At 39.9% G+C, this 17,701-nt stretch overlaps 1 protein-coding gene across 1 annotated transcript in view; it reads left to right on the top strand.

The window, feature by feature from the left end:
- LOC128993874 (transcription elongation factor SPT5-like) overlaps nucleotides 1-17,701 on the top strand; it is a 45,534-nt gene that overhangs the window by 15,867 nt on the left and 11,966 nt on the right. The window contains exons 7-18 of the mRNA XM_054417937.1: nucleotides 1,033-1,267; nucleotides 1,810-1,900; nucleotides 2,463-2,584; nucleotides 2,943-3,132; nucleotides 3,963-4,437; nucleotides 5,190-5,259; nucleotides 5,820-5,945; nucleotides 6,562-6,687; nucleotides 7,289-7,475; nucleotides 8,721-8,839; nucleotides 9,415-9,532; nucleotides 9,834-10,079. Of these exons, the coding sequence (XP_054273912.1) occupies nucleotides 1,033-1,267; nucleotides 1,810-1,900; nucleotides 2,463-2,584; nucleotides 2,943-3,132; nucleotides 3,963-4,437; nucleotides 5,190-5,259; nucleotides 5,820-5,945; nucleotides 6,562-6,687; nucleotides 7,289-7,475; nucleotides 8,721-8,839; nucleotides 9,415-9,532; nucleotides 9,834-10,079 (2,105 nt within the window). The remainder of the gene's footprint in view (nucleotides 1-1,032; nucleotides 1,268-1,809; nucleotides 1,901-2,462; nucleotides 2,585-2,942; nucleotides 3,133-3,962; nucleotides 4,438-5,189; nucleotides 5,260-5,819; nucleotides 5,946-6,561; nucleotides 6,688-7,288; nucleotides 7,476-8,720; nucleotides 8,840-9,414; nucleotides 9,533-9,833; nucleotides 10,080-17,701) is intronic.

Genomic DNA, 17,701 nt, shown 5'->3' on the forward strand with positions numbered 1-17,701 from the left:
CAGAAATACAAGTTAGTCTGGAGAAAACCAATCATATGCTCTCAGTTCAGCCTCTTGACTATTTAAGCACAGGGTTGTTAAATTATAGAATACTAGCTGTAACCCGCGGGCTTTGCCCCGTTTAACTTCTTAATTTTCAAGATTATCTCGTTCGCATGGCTCAATAACGTCCTGGTTGAAGTTTGTTCGCTACGCTCACTCACCTTTAGGTTGGAGCTCGTTCGCTACGCTCACTCACCTTTAGGTTGGAGCTCGTTCGCTACGCTCACTCACCTTTAGGTTGGAGCTCGTTCGCTGCGCTCACTTGCCTTCAGGTTAGCTTGTTCGCTACGCTAACTCGCCTCCAGGTTGAAGTTCGTTCGCTACGCTCACTCACCTTTTGGTTGCAAATTAGCTGTTGTCATAAATGTAAAAGAAATAATAGTGCTGCACCCTGTTGGTAATCCTTGTAACTTTAATGCTATTGAACATCATAGAACAGAACCAACTTGTTTAATTGAAACAGCTGTTAAGATTCAATAATTCCATTTCTCATAAGGTTAACATGGGAAACTCCAGAGCCACTGGGGCGGAGCCCGAAAGGATTTTTGAAATAAGAATATGCCTATATGTTAATCGGGAATGTGAGCTATCATCATGCCAAATTTCAGCCCAATCCGACCAGTATTTTTCGAGTTAACTTTTCCCATACACACATACACACATACAGCAACCACCTCTTTTTTATAATAGTATAGATAGATAGATGATTGTTAGTTTTAATTCAAAATTAAAGATCCTTAAAGCTCCAACATGTTAAGCTGATTTTATTTATTTTTTTTTTTTGAACGGATGACTTGAGAATGCAAGATGTATTTGAAACGTTAAGTAACTGATTAGGTGTTACTTTTTTAAAAGGAGCTCAAATGTGATATTTTATTGTGTATCTTGTAGCTCTTGGTCTCTAATGTTCTCAGTTAGGTTTGCTAAACTAATTACCAACATTTTGGAATCTTCATGTTGGCTAATGCTAAAATCCCAATAACTTTCCAGAGATCCAAATCTGTGGATGGTCCGATGCCGTATCGGAGAGGAGAAGAACACAGCGCTGTTGCTGATGCGGAAGTTCATCACGTACCAGAACACGGAGGATCCACTGCAGATCAAGAGTGTGGTGGCACCTGAGGGTGTCAAGGGATACATCTACATAGAGTCTTACAAGCAACCCCATGTCAAACAGGCCATAGAGAATGTAGGAAACCTGCGCATGGGCATCTGGAAACAACAGGTGATTTAGACTATTGACTTTGTTGTTGAAGTTAAGGCTTGTGACTAAATCATTTTAAAAATCAATGAAAGAGTGTTGACTCTCTAGTGATTGTTGGTTGGAATAAGTACTGTGCGTTTTGTTTGATTTTTGTCAAATGAACTTTTTATGACTTTTAAAGCACTTAATTGATGTGAAATAGTTAGACATTATTAAATTTAAGACATGTATTATACTTTATTATATCTAGACTCATGAAATACAGCTTTACAAGAGATTTACTTACCTAAATCTTACAATAACCTTGCTCAATAGTCATGGTGTACATAATAAGACTGTATAGATTATATTGTTCTTCAGCTTATTGGTTTGAATTAAGTATTATTTTAGTTAATATGACGTTTTTACCAAGTATTCCAACAGTGTTGGATTATCAAGAGTCAAGTGCAAATGTAGGAGGCCATTATGGAATATTAAACTCTCCTTGCAAGCAGTATTAAGTGGTGAAAAGTAACATTTTTGCTGTACGTGATTCATTGCTAATGTTGTTGTTTGTTGTGTAGATGGTGCCCATCAAGGAAATGACTGATGTACTACGAGTGGTCAAGGTGCAGACTGGACTGAGACCCAAGCAATGGGTCCGACTCAAACGTGGTAGGCACTTCTGTTCTCGGGTTTAAAGTGAACACAATAATCTCTCAGATGATTTTTACTTGAGTTTTCACGCTAACGGGTCACACATTTAAATGGATGGGGGTTTTTGCCTCTGGGAAATCAAAACAAAAAATTAAAGCAGTCCCAGGTTTAGGTCTTTTAATGAAACCTACAGTAATAGCTTATTCTGTATTGTTATATAATTTGTGTTTTTCACTTATTAAAAGTAAATTTTAGATTTTCATAGTCCACAACTCTATACATGTATATGTTGTTTGTATATTTGTTGTTCCTGTTCTGGGGGAAGAGTGGACCTTTGGTCTAACTCAGGGCAGGTTAAATAAAGAATTTGTCATTTGTCATTCCGGACATGGGAAATTGTCTAAGAAGGCTCAGCCATCCATGCTGTAATAAAAATTGTAGATGTTTGTTCTTACTTCACAGAAAAGGCAAATATTAAAAGAGTAGACTTAACAACTACACCAAATTGTATATAAAATGTAAATATCATTTTACTATTGATTTGAATAAGGACTACAGGGTTAGTCTCTTTTGTCGTCAGGTCTGTACAAGGATGACATCGCCCAAGTGGACTACGTAGACCTCGCTCAGAACCAGGTCCATCTCAAGCTGCTGCCCAGAGTTGACTACACCAGGCCTCGAGGTGCTCTGCGCAACAACCAGGTAAAGCAATGTTTTTGCTGTAGGCATGATCCACACAACACACTGTAGAAACATCGGATGTAAGTTTTTTTGGTCGGTCACAAAAAAAAAAACAGTACAGGCTGAAAATGTAAGACACTTTGTCTGTTAAAATTTAGTAGTAGTACTCGTCAGTTGCCGTTTTGTATATTTTTTTACTAAAATGAAAAAAATCCCAGACTCAAAGATAACAAATCTATTTACGAGTCTTTTTAAATCCATTGATGAATAAAACAGTGTACATTAACAACTGTTGTCTTTGAATCTAATGTTTGTGTTGTACCCAAGTTTTCTTTTTTATTTGCAAAAGCACACAATTATACGGGTTTAAATATTGTAGACGGAGAGTGAGGCTAATAAGAGGAAGAAGAAAAGGCGTCCGCCAGCCAAACCATTTGACCCAGAGGCTATCAGAGCTATTGGAGGAGAAGTGACGAGTGACGGAGATTTCCTCATCTTTGAGGGCAACCGCTACAACCGCAAGGGCTTCCTATACAAGAACTTCACCATGAGTGCCATCATAGCCGATGGTAAGATTGCAAAACATTCACGACTAACTAGCAAAAGAAAGGTCTTCCAGACAATTGAGAGAACACAAAGAGTTCATAACACTTGTTGTTGCTAAGTTTTTTGTGTTGTCAACTGCCTGGAACTCTTTTCTTCGACAAGTTGTGGAACCATTCCTTTCTCTTCAATGTATTTCAAAGGCAAGTGCTCTTTCCCCGAAAAACCATATAACATTTATTTTCAAGTTTTAATGACTCCTCACCCTGCTATCTACTAAAGTTGAATTCTGAAATTTTTACATATTGTAAGTGTTCCTATAATTTCATTAAACATACATTATGATGTTATTGTGATTCTGCATTTAGTCAAATACTTGTTTCTTTCTTACCTATAATGGAATTTAAAATATTGACGATACAGAGATTAAAATGACCAGCAGTGCTCTTGAGCCAACTTTTATAAGTATAGTATTTAACATAATTCTAGCCTTAGTCAACAAATTTGCTTTTAAATTTCTTGCCTTTTGATACAAAAGTTGCTAGTTGCAAATACTTGTAAGAAAGATATTCAGCGTATTTTGGTCATCTAATCTCTTATCATTTAATCCATTAAACTTCTACGACGCATACACACTGTTGAACTTTAGCATCATCTTTAACATCTTAGTTACTGACTTGGCTGTTTCTTTAGCAAGGACCATTTATTAAAACCAAAATCATCAAGACATTGAACACTCCTGTAGGTCCTTTACTCATTTCACACCTCTCTGGCCCTTCTCCACTCTAATGGGTTGGTGTCAAAGTAAACCTAATCAGACAAGTTCAACAGTCAATGCAACTATTCACTTTTGCAGGTGTAAAGCCAACACTCTCAGAGCTGGAGAAGTTCGAGGAGGCTCCAGAAGGTATTGACATAGAGTTGCCCACGGGTGGGAAAGACGACGGACCAGGCCACTCGTTCAGCGCTGGCGATAACGTCGAGGTGTGCCAGGGAGAGTTGATGAACCTGCAGGGTAAAATCCTGTCCATCGACGGTCACCTGATCATGATCCTGCCAAAGCACGAGGACCTGCACGAGCCTCTGGAGTTCCAGGCGTCAGAGTTGAGGAAGCTATTCCGTACCGGGGACCACGTGAAGGTGCTGGCCGGGAGATACGAGGGGGAGACCGGGCTGATAGTGCGAGTGGAGGAGAACAGAGTGGTGTTGTTCTCTGATCTGACCATGCACGAGCTGGAAGTGTTGCCACGAGACTTGCAGCTGTGCTCGGACATGGCTACTGGCGTGGACAGCCTGGGACAGTTCCAGTGGGGCGACCTGGTGCAGCTAGAGTGAGTTACCATTTTGTACCATTGACTTTGGATACTGAAGTAGACATCCCATTGATATGAACCAGATGTGGCCTGTTTTTGTTCAAAAGAACATAGTTGAATGAGCCTATCACTGCAGTCTAAAATTATATTTTCTGCCCTAGACTTTGCTAACTGAGCTGACATTAAAGATGCTATAGTTTGTTTATAATAAGTTGTCTTTGAAGAATCCTTGGAGCCTAGATGTTCTAACTCTTAAAAAAAATTAAAGAACAACCAAAGAAAGTTTCTAATCCCGCAGTTTACTAGATATTTAAATTACAATCACTCTGGTGTTTGAACAAATATTTTGAGATAATAATAACTCTACAGCAGCTGTTTGAAATCATCCAAGATAGCTGCTAGCCTCCAAGGACTCTTGTGACAAATCAACAATTCACATCACTATACTGTGTCAATGGTTCAATTCAACTTCCATTTTGTTTCAAAAACTCGCGTCAATGTTGAATTCATAATTTTGTAAATTGTTACATTTTTAATTAAAAATTCTTTTAATCCTACTAAAGTCAACAACTGATAAATTTATAATAAGCAAATGGAATCAATCTAGTTTTGATTTGCTGGTGCATCATTTTCATCTTGTTAATACAGAAAGTTAATACTAAACTACAAACACCATGTCAAGTAATATAAAAAAATGTATGTGAGCCGATTGTTACAACTTTACTTTTGTTCATGATGCTGATTAATTGCTTGGTTTTCCATGTTTGTAGTGTCCAAAATGTCGGTGTCATAGTGAGGTTAGAGAGAGAAAACTTCCACGTTCTCAGTATGCAAGGCAAGGTAAGAAACTCTGGTGTTAGCCTATACTTTAATGAGAACTTCAAAACTCAAATTCTCTGACCATAGCCTGTAACTAAAGATAGAAAGACCTGTCTACATTTTTCTAAATTCCTTTACAGCTGTGTAGCTTATTGCTCGTCCAACTATCAGGAGGTAAGAAGTGAAGTAGCTTTGAAAAAAACCTGAATTTCGAAACAAAATAATCTAGCTGTCCATGATTATTGGGTTTTTAATGACAGGTGGCTGAAGAAACGTCTTCTGTTTCTTAAACTAATCAAGGCATCTCACTCCATTCTATAGGCTATACTCTTCTCACACTCGTATTCAGTTTAAAATATGGTACCAAAAGTGCACATTGCTGTCTTAATAAAATAATAAATAATATATCTGCTTTTCACTGAGCCAAAGTCATTACCAAACAAATTCATACAATCACAAACATTTCTGAGACTTGTGCATGTGTACAAAAAACTGTAATCTTGTTCATATTATGCATTGACAAACTAGAATATAAGATTGGATTTGATTTTCTGATGTTAAATATTCAATTGCTGTAACAGGTTGTGGAGGCCAAACCACAAGCACTACACAAGAAGAAGGAGGTTAGACACACCGTGTCTCTGGACTCTGAACAGAACACTATACAGAGGAGAGACATTGTCAACGTCATCGACGGGCCTCACTCTGTGAGTCACTGGATGCACGGTTTATTGATTGAGACGTAAAATAGTTCAAGGCCTAGTTACCTAACTTGTGTAACATGTATGTGCATGGATTAAACCGTACTTGAAAATGCTACATATTACAGGATGGTTAGTTTTTAGCTAAGAAAACAAGTACTGTAGACTCTCAGTAATCCGGCAGATATAGGACCGTGATACTGCCAAATTACTGGAATGACATCAATAAAAACACTTATAATGCATAAAACAATGGCCAATCAATACTTAGTTTTGAATCTTAAACTCACCAATCGAATCTCAAAGCCAAACCTTTCCAAAGTTATAACCAAATCTTTCAGCATTTCAAAACGTTTATTGGTTAACGTTTACGTGGTTATTATCTAAGTTTCCTGGGAGAATCACTGTCAGCATTTAAACGTCTCTAAGACATTCACCTTTCATACAACTTTAAACCCAAATAGCAATATTGAGGAAGACCTGAAGATATATGGGCTGGATTCACAAAAATGATAGATGCACTGTAGATTAAAAACTAGAACCTAGAACAAATTCCTAACCACATACTTTTTCTGATTTTACCTTTACATAGGTTAAATTGATTACAATGTCTTGTTTGCAGGGTAGGGATGGAGAAATCAAACACCTGTACCGTAACTTTGCCTTCCTGTACTCCAGAATGTATCTTGATAACGGAGGCATATTTGTCTGCAAGACTCGACATCTTCATCTGGCTGGTGGTTCAAAGGTATTGGGCAGTAATATATCCCAAGGAATATGAATTCAAATTAATTTTATCCTCTACTATATAGGTGTATTTTAAACAAGCATTTAAGCCTATAAATTGTAAGGACTTCTTTCGTATTTTATTTGCCTTCTAGTAACATTTTGTGAAGTTACTCTTAAACCCTTGTCATGCTACAGCGCCATGATTTAGTTCTTAAGTTAAATGTATAAGGTATGTTTGTTCTATTATTTCTATTGTTTGTTAGGCATAAATTAGTAAATAACCTTTTTCCTGTATAAAACAAGTTGTCATATAAATTTTAGTCATGTGTTTTTACTGGGATAGCTGGTTTATCTTGATGGAAAAGTGTCAGTGACAATGAACAATGATTGTGTACAGATGTACAAGAATCAGGATGGGCTCTTTCCCCTTCAGTAAGGCCTGTTATTCCAACAACAATCTTAAAACTTGGCCCGCTTCTCCTATTATGCCAGTTATGTGTTTGCTTAAAAATCTCTTACTAAAAAGATAATTACAGCAGACTCACTTGAAAACATTTTGTAGGGTAAAATTTTTACTTGAATACTTAAAAGTTGTTATCACAGAATGTTTATGTTCGCAGAACCAGAACAACACAGGACTGATGCCAGGGTTCATGTCGCCTCGTATCTCCTCCCCCATGCACCCCAGTGGAGGTGGTGGGGCTGCTGGAGGTGGTGGGAGGGGGAGGGGCAGAGGTGGAGGGGGGGTCAGGAGGGACAGAGATCTCATTGGACAGATCATCAAGATCACCAGAGGCCCTTACAAAGGTGAGGCTTGTGGCTCGTAACCCCTTAACCGCCGTCTAAGTAGCCTAGTCAAAATCCGCCATTGCCACTTATTTTTGCCGTTTTTTGACGATTTTTACTTGTGATTTAAAAAATTGTACCAGTTGTTTTTTTAAAGAAAATAGTTATCAATATTGTTTGTAGACATCTTCAAAAACATTAAGCTTTAACAATACTAAAATTTGAGATTGGGGGGGGGGGTGGGGTTCGGGGGTTTCTTGAGTTAGGCCTATAATAAAAATTAGGCCTACAATAAAGTCTACAACTCTAATAAATCGTCATCCTCAAGCATGTCACCAGCCATTATGACTAATATTTACTACTCATTCAACACTACCAAGTAAACAACCACCAAAAATCACAATTATAATGACACGCATAATGTACGTAAGCATTACGGAAGCTTTCGCAAGCACGAGTTTTACTGAAACAACAACGGAACTGATCGGGACCATTACTGACCTATAATACCACTAAAATCCACCAGATTGCAGCACTAGTCAAGCAGCACTGTCAACAACTTGTTTACGTACGTTATGTATATCAGAGATAAGGCGGGAAGTGAGCTGTTAAAAATAAAACACAACAGCTGATTACGTCAACACGAGATAACTCGTACGTGGCGGTTGCTCTGAAAACTAGTATCGCCCGGCATATCTCGTGCGTGGCGGTTAAGGGGTTAATGCCTAAACATCTAAACAAAGTAGACCTTGTAACTAGTTTAAATATTTTTGTGTTTTAGTTTTAAGCCTAAAAACAACTTTGACTGAATCATATTTTACGATGTTTTTTTTCAACTGTGTGCATCCCTTTACATGGTTTCTATGTTAGTAAATGCACGAATGAATAAGGAAAACCTGTCCTTTTTATCACCAATTACAGCTTAATCTTGTATAATTAACTAAGGTTTGATTATAATATCTGTTATGTATTGTTGTAATTGTTTCAGATTATTTAAGTGTCATCATAAAACTTTAACATTTTACTACTTTCCTCTCCCTTAAAGAGGGGGAATATCAAATTATTTATTTTGTGGAATTTTGTATGTTATATAAACTGCTTAGAACTCTTTTCATAGTTAAATTAGTTGTGTATCAATTCTTTCTTCCCCAATTTATTCCTAAGGTAGATGCTATTCCTCGAAAGATCATAAAATAGGTTTAGTAACTAGAACTGATTAGCCAGTTTTGTAAATCAACTAACAACATACAATTCCCATCTCTTCAGGAAATGTTGGAATGGTCAAAGATGCCACAGAGTCCACGGCTAGAGTGGAACTTCATTCATCTTGTCAGACAATATCCGTTGACAGATCTCACATCGCAACTGTCGGAATGCCTAACAAGGTATGCCAGAGTGTTACCATTTATGAAGTGTTCTGTTTTATCCACAACTGAAACTTTTTACCTGAGGCCTAAGCTCTCTGATTGGTTTCATTTAAGTAAGATGTTAAAGCTACAGAGAGCATTTTTTTGGGTAAGACTCTGAGTATAGTGTAGAGTTTAAATTATAGTGCCTTGTCTTGAGCACCCACAAAAACAACACAGTATTGCCAACCTCATCTGTCAAACTAATCACAACAGGTTAAAATATATTATCCTTAACATTTTATATCTATGACACTTAAGGCATGTAGCCTTTCAAAACCAATTAAAGTTTTTTTTTAGTTCAAAGATTTGTTGAAGCAAGATTATTACAGAAAAACACTTGTCTCTTATCTTGTCAGCAGTGGAGTGGGTCATAGCTCAGGGTATTATTTTGAATCTCATATAAATAGCTTGTCATCTAGATTCTAATTGTAATTTGAATACTTAACACGTTTCCTGAACAAGCATTCCAAAAAGTTTATGGGGATGAAATTTATTTTCAGTACTCGGCTTGATTCTAATATTCCCAGTCCTAAAAGCAATGTTTTCCTTAGGATGGCTCCATCTCCAGCTACAACCGCACTCCTGGCTATGGTGGTGCGGCCACTCCAATGTACGGACGAGACGGCAGCAAGACTCCCATGCACGGCTCTCAGACACCTCTGTACGAAGGTAAACAAACACAAGTTTTCAATCTTCATTAGAATATCACATTTTCAATCACATTTTTTTATTACTAGAGTTTTAAGTTAAGATGAGTTGAATATCATTTAGTATCTTGAATTCAACTCAGAGAGAAATTTTGTTTTCAGTACCAACTGGCGTGTCAATTCAGAATTTCTTGAAACTAGTTGGTTACATTTAATATTTTGATGTGGATTGACTTTTTGAGGGACCTTGATATTTATTCATCGTGAATGACACATATGTGTAAACAGTATATTTTCATATTATATTCTTGTTCTGCCGTCAGCTGGATCACGTACGCCGCACTACGGGAGCATGACCCCGTCCCACGACGGGTCACGTACACCTGGAGCTTGGGACCCCACCATCACCAACACACCTGCTCGCACTGACCCGGACAACTACAGTCTGGACGAGTTTGGTGGTCACCCGAGCACTGGACCGTATACTCCACAGACCCCGGGGGCGATGTATGGTAGTGACCAGAGCTACTCTCCCTACCATGCTAGTCCATCCCCTACTGGCTACCATAGTGAGTAACACCAACAGTATGCCTACTTCTCTCAATCTTGATAGACCACTATTAGGTTTGCTTTCTGATAGTTATCACGCAGATAAATAAACTACAGTTTTTGGCTTAAAATTTGTTCCATCCGACTTTAAAAATAGCTTAATTTTTAGTAGGGATGGACGGGTCCCGAAATTTCGGGAATTTTTCGGGAAAAAAATATTCCCGATTATCGGGACGGGATTACATTTGACTCGGGAATTTTTCGGGACGGGATTTGGTCCGATCGTCGGCGATTTTTCCGCTTCGCGATTGCCGATAACGCCGTTATTGCGAGCGATAGGTCCGCGAACGCAGGAGACGAAGTCATACCGACGATCGCGCCGTGACCGCGGAGTCCTACCGACGATCGCGCCGTGACCGCGAGTCATACCGACGATCGCGCCGTGACCGCGAGTCATGAGATCGCGCCGTGACCGCGAGTCATGAGATCGCGCCGTGACCGCGGAGTCATGCTGACGATCGAGCCGTGATCGCGAGTCATACCGACGATCGCGCCGTGACCGCAAGTCATACCGACGATCATGCCGTGACCGCGAGTCATGACGACGATCGCGCCGTGACCGCGGAGTCAAACTGACGATCGAGCCGTGATCGCGAGTCATACCGACGATCGCGCCGTGACCGCGAGTCATACCGACGATAACCCCGTGACCGCGGAGTCATACCGACGTTCGCGCCGTGACCGCGAGTCATACCGACGATAGCGCTGTGACCGCGAGGCATACCGACGATCGCGCCGAGACCGCGAGTCATGGCGACGAAAGCGCCGTGACCGCGGAGTCATGCTGACGATCGAGCCGTGTTCGCGAGTCATACCAACGATCATGCCGTGACCGCGAGTCATACCGACGATAACCCCGTGACCGCGGAGTCATACCGACGATCGCGCCGTGACCGCGAGGCATACCGACGATCGCGCCGAGACCGCGAGTCATGGCGACGAAAGCGCCGTGACCGCGGAGTCATGCTGACGATCGAGCCGTGTTCGCGAGTCATACCAACGATCATGCCGTGACCGCGAGTCATACCGACGATAACCCCGTGACCGCGGAGTCATACCGACGATCGCGCCGTGACCGCGGAGTCCTACCGACGATCGCGCCGTGACCGCGAGTCATGACGACGATCGCGTCGTGACCGCGAGTCATACCGACGATCGCGCCGTGATCGCGAGTCATGACGACGATCTCGCCGTGACCATGAGTCATACAGACGATCACCCCGTGACCCGCGAGTCACAAGTTACTATAGGTACCTGTAAATTGTTACCCATTTTTTGGTTTTTATAGATCAGTGCCACAAATGGTAAAAATTGATTTCGTATGTCTTTTTTTTGGTAACTGCAATACAGTACTGTCTTTTTATGCACAGAAAAAAATCCCGTCCCGTCCCGTCCCGAAAATTGGGAAGGAAATAAAAATCCCGTCCCGTCCCGTCCCGAACTAAAAATTCAATCCCGTCCATCCCTAATTTTTAGGTTAGAATTTATTCTCTATACAGTAGAACCCTCCTTAACAGACCTCGCAATAACCGATAATTGGATTATCAGTCCTTGCTTGTAAAATATTATTGTTTTGAGAGCAGTTCGGTTTAACCGCCACTTTCTAGAAATCTTTTGGTATATCCGCTCTCACGCTCCTTGATGGGAACAATATGTTGAATTCAACAGGATATTACAGGGTAAGTTTTTAGGGATGGCTGTTTTAAACAACCTTTTGAGTTATCCGACCTAGGTCCGGTCCCGTTAGGGTTGGTTAAGGGTCTACTGTATTTAGCTAAGAATCTATGCTTAGATGATTTTATATAGAGTACTTGGTTTGTCAAAATGTTTTATAATTCCATAATCAATAAATAACATTGAAACAAATAGTGATGGTCGGATCCGGATATCGGACAACCGGATCCGCCGGATCCGAGCTAGAACCGGCACCGGATCGGATCCAAAAATTCCGGATCTTGGGCTGGATCCGGTTTTGATGGATCCGATTTTTGAAATTTTTTCCCGATTTTTTTCCTAACACAATGCTGTCTGTATCACTGTACAACCCCGATTTTTTTACCAACACAAAGCAGTCTGTATCACTGTACAACCCCGATTTGTTTACTAACATAAAGCTGTCTGTATCACAGTACAACCCCGATTTTTTTACTAACACAAAGCTGTCTGTATCACTGTACAACCACGATTTTTTTACTAGCACAAAGCTGTCTGTATCACTCTACGACCCCGATTTTTTTACCAACACAAAGCAGTCTGTATCACTGTACAACCCCGATTTGTTTACTAACATAAAGCTGTCTGTATCACAGTACAACCCCGATTTTTTTACTAACACAAAGCTGTCTGTATCACTGTACAACCACGATTTTTTTACTAGCACAAAGCTGTCTGTATCACTGTACAACACCGATTTGTTTACTAAAATAAAGCTGTCTGTATCACTGTACAACTCCGATTTGTTTACTAAAATAAAGCTGCCTGTATCACTGTACAACCCCGATTTTTTTACTAACACAAAGCTGTCTGTATCACTGTACAACTCCGATTTGTTTACTAAAATAAAGCTGTCTGTATCACTGTACAACACCGATTTTTTTACTAACACAAAGCTGTCTGTATCACTGTACAACCACGATTTTTTTACTAGCACAAAGCTGTCTGTATCACTGTACAACACCGATTTGTTTACTAAAATAAAGCTGTCTGTATCACTGTACAACCTCGATTTGTTTACTAACATAAAGCTGTCTGTATCACTGTACAACCCCGATTTTTTTACTAACACAAAGCTGCCTGTATCACTGTACAACCCCGATTTGTTTACCAACATTAAGCTGTCTGTATCCATGTAAGAGACCGATTTCCCCCCCGATCTGTTTACTAGCACAAAGCTGTCTGTATCACTCTACGACCCCGATTTTTTTACCAACACAAAGCAGTCTGTATCACTGTACAACCCCGATTTGTTTACTAACATAAAGCTGTCTGTATCACAGTACAACCCCGATTTTTTTACTAACACAAAGCTGTCTGTATCACTGTACAACCACGATTTTTTTACTAGCACAAAGCTGTCTGTATCACTGTACAACACCGATTTGTTTACTAAAATAAAGCTGTCTGTATCACTGTACAACTCCGATTTGTTTACTAAAATAAAGCTGCCTGTATCACTGTACAACCCCGATTTTTTTACTAACACAAAGCTGTCTGTATCACTGTACAACCTCGATTTGTTTACTAACATAAAGCTGTCTGTATCACTGTACAACCCCGATTTTTTTACTAACACAAAGCTGCCTGTATCACTGTACAACCCCGATTTGTTTACCAACATTAAGCTGTCTGTATCCATGTACAAGACCGTTTTTCCCCCGAGTGTTTGTCTCTTGATGCAAATAACTTATATGGCAAGGCCATGACTCAGTGTTTGTCTTTTGATGCAAATAACTTATATGGCTAGGCCATGTCTCGGTGTTTGTATCTATATGCAAATAACTTGTATGGCAAGGCCATGTCGCGATGTTTGTCTCTAGATGCAAATAACTTATATGGCTAGGCCATGTCTCGATGTTTGTCTCTAGATGCAAATAACTTATATGGCTATTCTATGTCTCGATGTTTGTCTCTAGATGCAAATAACTTATATGGCTAGACCATGTATCAATGTTTGTCTCTAGATGCAAATAACTTATATGGCTATTCCATGTCTCGATGATTGTCTCTAGATGCAAATAACTTATATGGCTAGGCCATTCCTCGATGTTTGTCTCTAGATGCAAATAACTTGTATGGCAAGGCCATGTCTCGATGTTTGTCTCTAGATGCAAATAACTTATATGGCTAGGCCATGTCTCGATGTTTGTCTCTAGATGCAAATAACTTATATGGCTCGATGTTTGTCTCTAGATGCAAATAACTCATATGGCAAGGCCATGACTCAGTGTTTGTCCCTTGATGCAAATAACTTATATGGCAAGGCCATGACTCAGTGTTTGTCTTTTGATGCAAATAACTTATATGGCTAGGCCATGTCTCGATGTTTGTATCTATATGCAAATAACTTGTATGGCAAGGCCATGTCGCGATGTTTGTCTTTAGATGCAAATAACTTATATGGCTAGGCCATGTCTCGATGTTTGTCTCTAGATGCAAATAACTTATATGGCTATTCCATGTCTCGATGTTTGTCTCTAGATGCAAATAACTTATATGGCTATTCCATGTCTCGATGATTGTCTCTAGATGCAAATAACTTATATGGCTAGGCCATTCCTCGATGTTTGTCTCTAGATGCAAATAACTTATATGGCTCGATGTTTGTCTCTAGATTCAAATAACTCATATGGCAAGGCCATGACTCAGTGTTTGTCTAATGATGCAAATAACTTATATGGCAAGGCCATGTCTCAGTGTTTGTCTCTTGATGCAAATAACTTATATGGCTAGGCCATGTCTCGATGTTTGTCTCTAGATGCAAATAACTTGTATGGCAAGGCCATGTCTCGATGTTTGTCTCTAGATGCAAATAACTTATATGGCTCGATGTTTGTCTCTAGATGCAAATAACTCATATGGCAAGGCCATGACTCAGTGTTTGTCTCTTGATGCAAATAACTTATATGGCAAGGCCATGTCTCAGTGTTTGTCTCTTGATGCAAATAACTTATATGGCAAGGCCATGTCTCGATGTTTGTCTCTAGATGCAAATAACTTGTATGGCAAGGCCATGTCTCGATGTTTGTCTCTAGATGCAAATAACTTATATGGCTAGGCCATGTCTCGATGTTTGTCTCTAGATGCAAATAACTTGTATGGCAAGGCCATGTCTCGATGTTTGTCTCTAGATGCAAATAACTTATATGGCTAGGCCATGTCTCGATGTTTGTCTCTAGATGCAAATAACTTATATGGCTCGATGTTTGTCTCTAGATTCAAATAACTCATATGGCAAGGCCATGACTCAGTGTTTGTCTAATGATGCAAATAACTTATATGGCAAGGCCATGTCTCAGTGTTTGTCTCTTGATGCAAATAACTTATATGGCTAGGCCATGTCTCGATGTTTGTCTCTAGATGCAAATAACTTGTATGGCAAGGCCATGTCTCGATGTTTGTCTCTAGATGCAAATAACTTATATGGCTAGGCCATGTCTCGATGTTTGTCTCTAGATGCAAATAACTTATATGGCTCGATGTTTGTCTCTAGATTCAAATAACTCATATGGCAAGGCCATGACTCAGTGTTTGTCTAATGATGCAAATAACTTATATGGCAAGGCCATGTCTCAGTGTTTGTCTCTTGATGCAAATAACTTATATGGCTAGGCCATGTCTCGATGTTTGTCTCTAGATGCAAATAACTTGTATGGCAAGGCCATGTCTCGATGTTTGTCTCTAGATGCAAATAACTTATATGGCTCGATGTTTGTCTCTAGATGCAAATAACTCATATGGCAAGGCCATGACTCAGTGTTTGTCTCTTGATGCAAATAACTTATATGGCAAGGCCATGTCTCAGTGTTTGTCTCTTGATGCAAATAACTTATATGGCAAGGCCATGTCTCGATGTTTGTCTCTAGATGCAAATAACTTGTATGGCAAGGCCATGTCTCGATGTTTGTCTCTAGATGCAAATAACTTATATGGCTAGGCCATGTCTCGATGTTTGTCTCTAGATGCAAATAACTTATATGGCTTGATGTTTGTCTCTAGATGCAAATAACTTATATGGCAAGGCCATGACTCAGTGTTTGTCTCTTGATGCAAATAACTTATATGGCAAGGCCATGACTCAGTGTTTGTCTTTTGATGCAAACAACTTATATGGCAAGGCCATGACTCAGTGTTTGTCTTTTGATGCAAATAACTTATATGGCAAGGCCATGACTCAGTGTTTGTCTCTTGATCTAAATAACTTATATGGCAAAGCCATTTCTCAATTGAATTTGAAAGAGTATGATATAAATTGACATTCTTGTAACGGGTCAAATGTGTAGGGGGTAAAATAACGGCTAAACCACGAACTTTAAACAGCTAAACATAAGCTGTTGAGTAAGCCTAGTCGCGACACTAAACTGACGTCGTACCTAACCTCAAATTCCAAGACCGCAGACGACGTTGGTGTCAGTTTGGTTGTTTGGCTGTTCGACTGCGTCTGAGGCCGGGCTACGGGAGAGAAGATGAGCAGCGGGGTCACCTTTGAGCGGTACGCGGCTGTAAGCCTGTTAAAGCTGCCATGCGCCTGCCTTCGCTGCCAGTTTTTTTTTGTTTCTGTAACTCGTTGACCAATCAGGAATCGTTTTAACTTTCGTCTCCATTCTGAGACGAAGGTGAAGTAAGAAGAAGTTTTGTGAAGTTTGGTTCATTCGTATTCCCGGTTTTTCGCGAGTTCGTTCGTCTTCAATTTGAAGAGTTTTTGTTTTTGGTTCGTCGCTTAAAAGTTAGCCTACTTTAAGTTCGTGGTGCATCGAGTGCGCAAAAAGTGTTTCACAGTATTATTACTTCGTTTGGTAAGTTGTGTAACACTTAGACAACGTAGGTTTTTCTTTCGAATACTTCTCCGTCACTTGTGTTTCGGCAGAACTTTGTCGAAGTTCATAGGCTAGGCCTGATTCGCAGACCTCGTCATACGCTTTAACCAACTCATTTAATTAAAGTATCGGAGTTGGTGACAGATCATTTCGATTAACGTTTCATAATCCGTATTTGGGACTTACTTTTTAATTCTTAAATCTGTTTCAGTAGTTCCCTTAACGTCTCAAAGTTTGTTCCGGCAGTCAGGTTTCTGCCGGACAATTTCTGTCGAAGTTGGTTTAAGTTGAACACGTGAGGAAGTTAAAGTTTTAGTTTTTCGTTTTCAGCTCCAGGAGCAGTTTTATTTTTAGTTTCAGTTTTTCTCTCGTTTCGTGCCTCACTTGTGCAATTTAAGCCAACTTGTTTTCTTGTTTTAGTAAATTCAGACTCTGTGGGAGTTAGGCTAGGTTAGGCCTATCTTGTACTAACCTTGTTTGTTTCAGGTTGACGACGTAACTCCGTAGGTAAGCGGAGTGACTACTTAGCTTACTTGTTGATTTGTTAAGTTAGCTAGTAGTGTGTCATTTAGATATTTGCCCACAGAGTCAAGTCAAAATTATTTTCCCCACAAGTCCTAGGCTAGAGTGGTGATTTCTAGTTGGGTGTTTAGTAACCCGCAACGTTCGTCTCGAGCTCTGACAACCAGGGCTATCAAATTTAGGCTATCCGAATCACTATCGACTCCTGGGAAACTCCCTGCGACCAGACTAGGGCGAATCCTGGGATCTTCGTTGTATTACCGGTGGCGTAATTTCCCACTTGTCGTCCGCCAGGAAAATTACGTCACATAAATGGCGCCCGAAGCAGTTGGACCAGTGATTGGATAGTCTGATAGTACTTGGTGAGCTCAAGCTAAGATCGCGGTAGCAGCTGACGTCGAGTTGTAAGATTTTAGCCTACGTTAACCGCTCTAGCCTATCAAGTGTTTGCCTAGGCCTACTGTTATTTTTTATTCTACGTTACCGTTCTAGCCTAGCATTTATAGTTTAGTAGGTAGCTTAGGCCT

This window comes from Macrosteles quadrilineatus, unplaced genomic scaffold (genome assembly GCF_028750875.1).
Source record: "Macrosteles quadrilineatus isolate MER2022 unplaced genomic scaffold, UCM_ALF_1.0 Scaffold_5__1_contigs__length_97177068, whole genome shotgun sequence".
NCBI lineage: Eukaryota > Metazoa > Arthropoda > Insecta > Hemiptera > Cicadellidae > Macrosteles > Macrosteles quadrilineatus.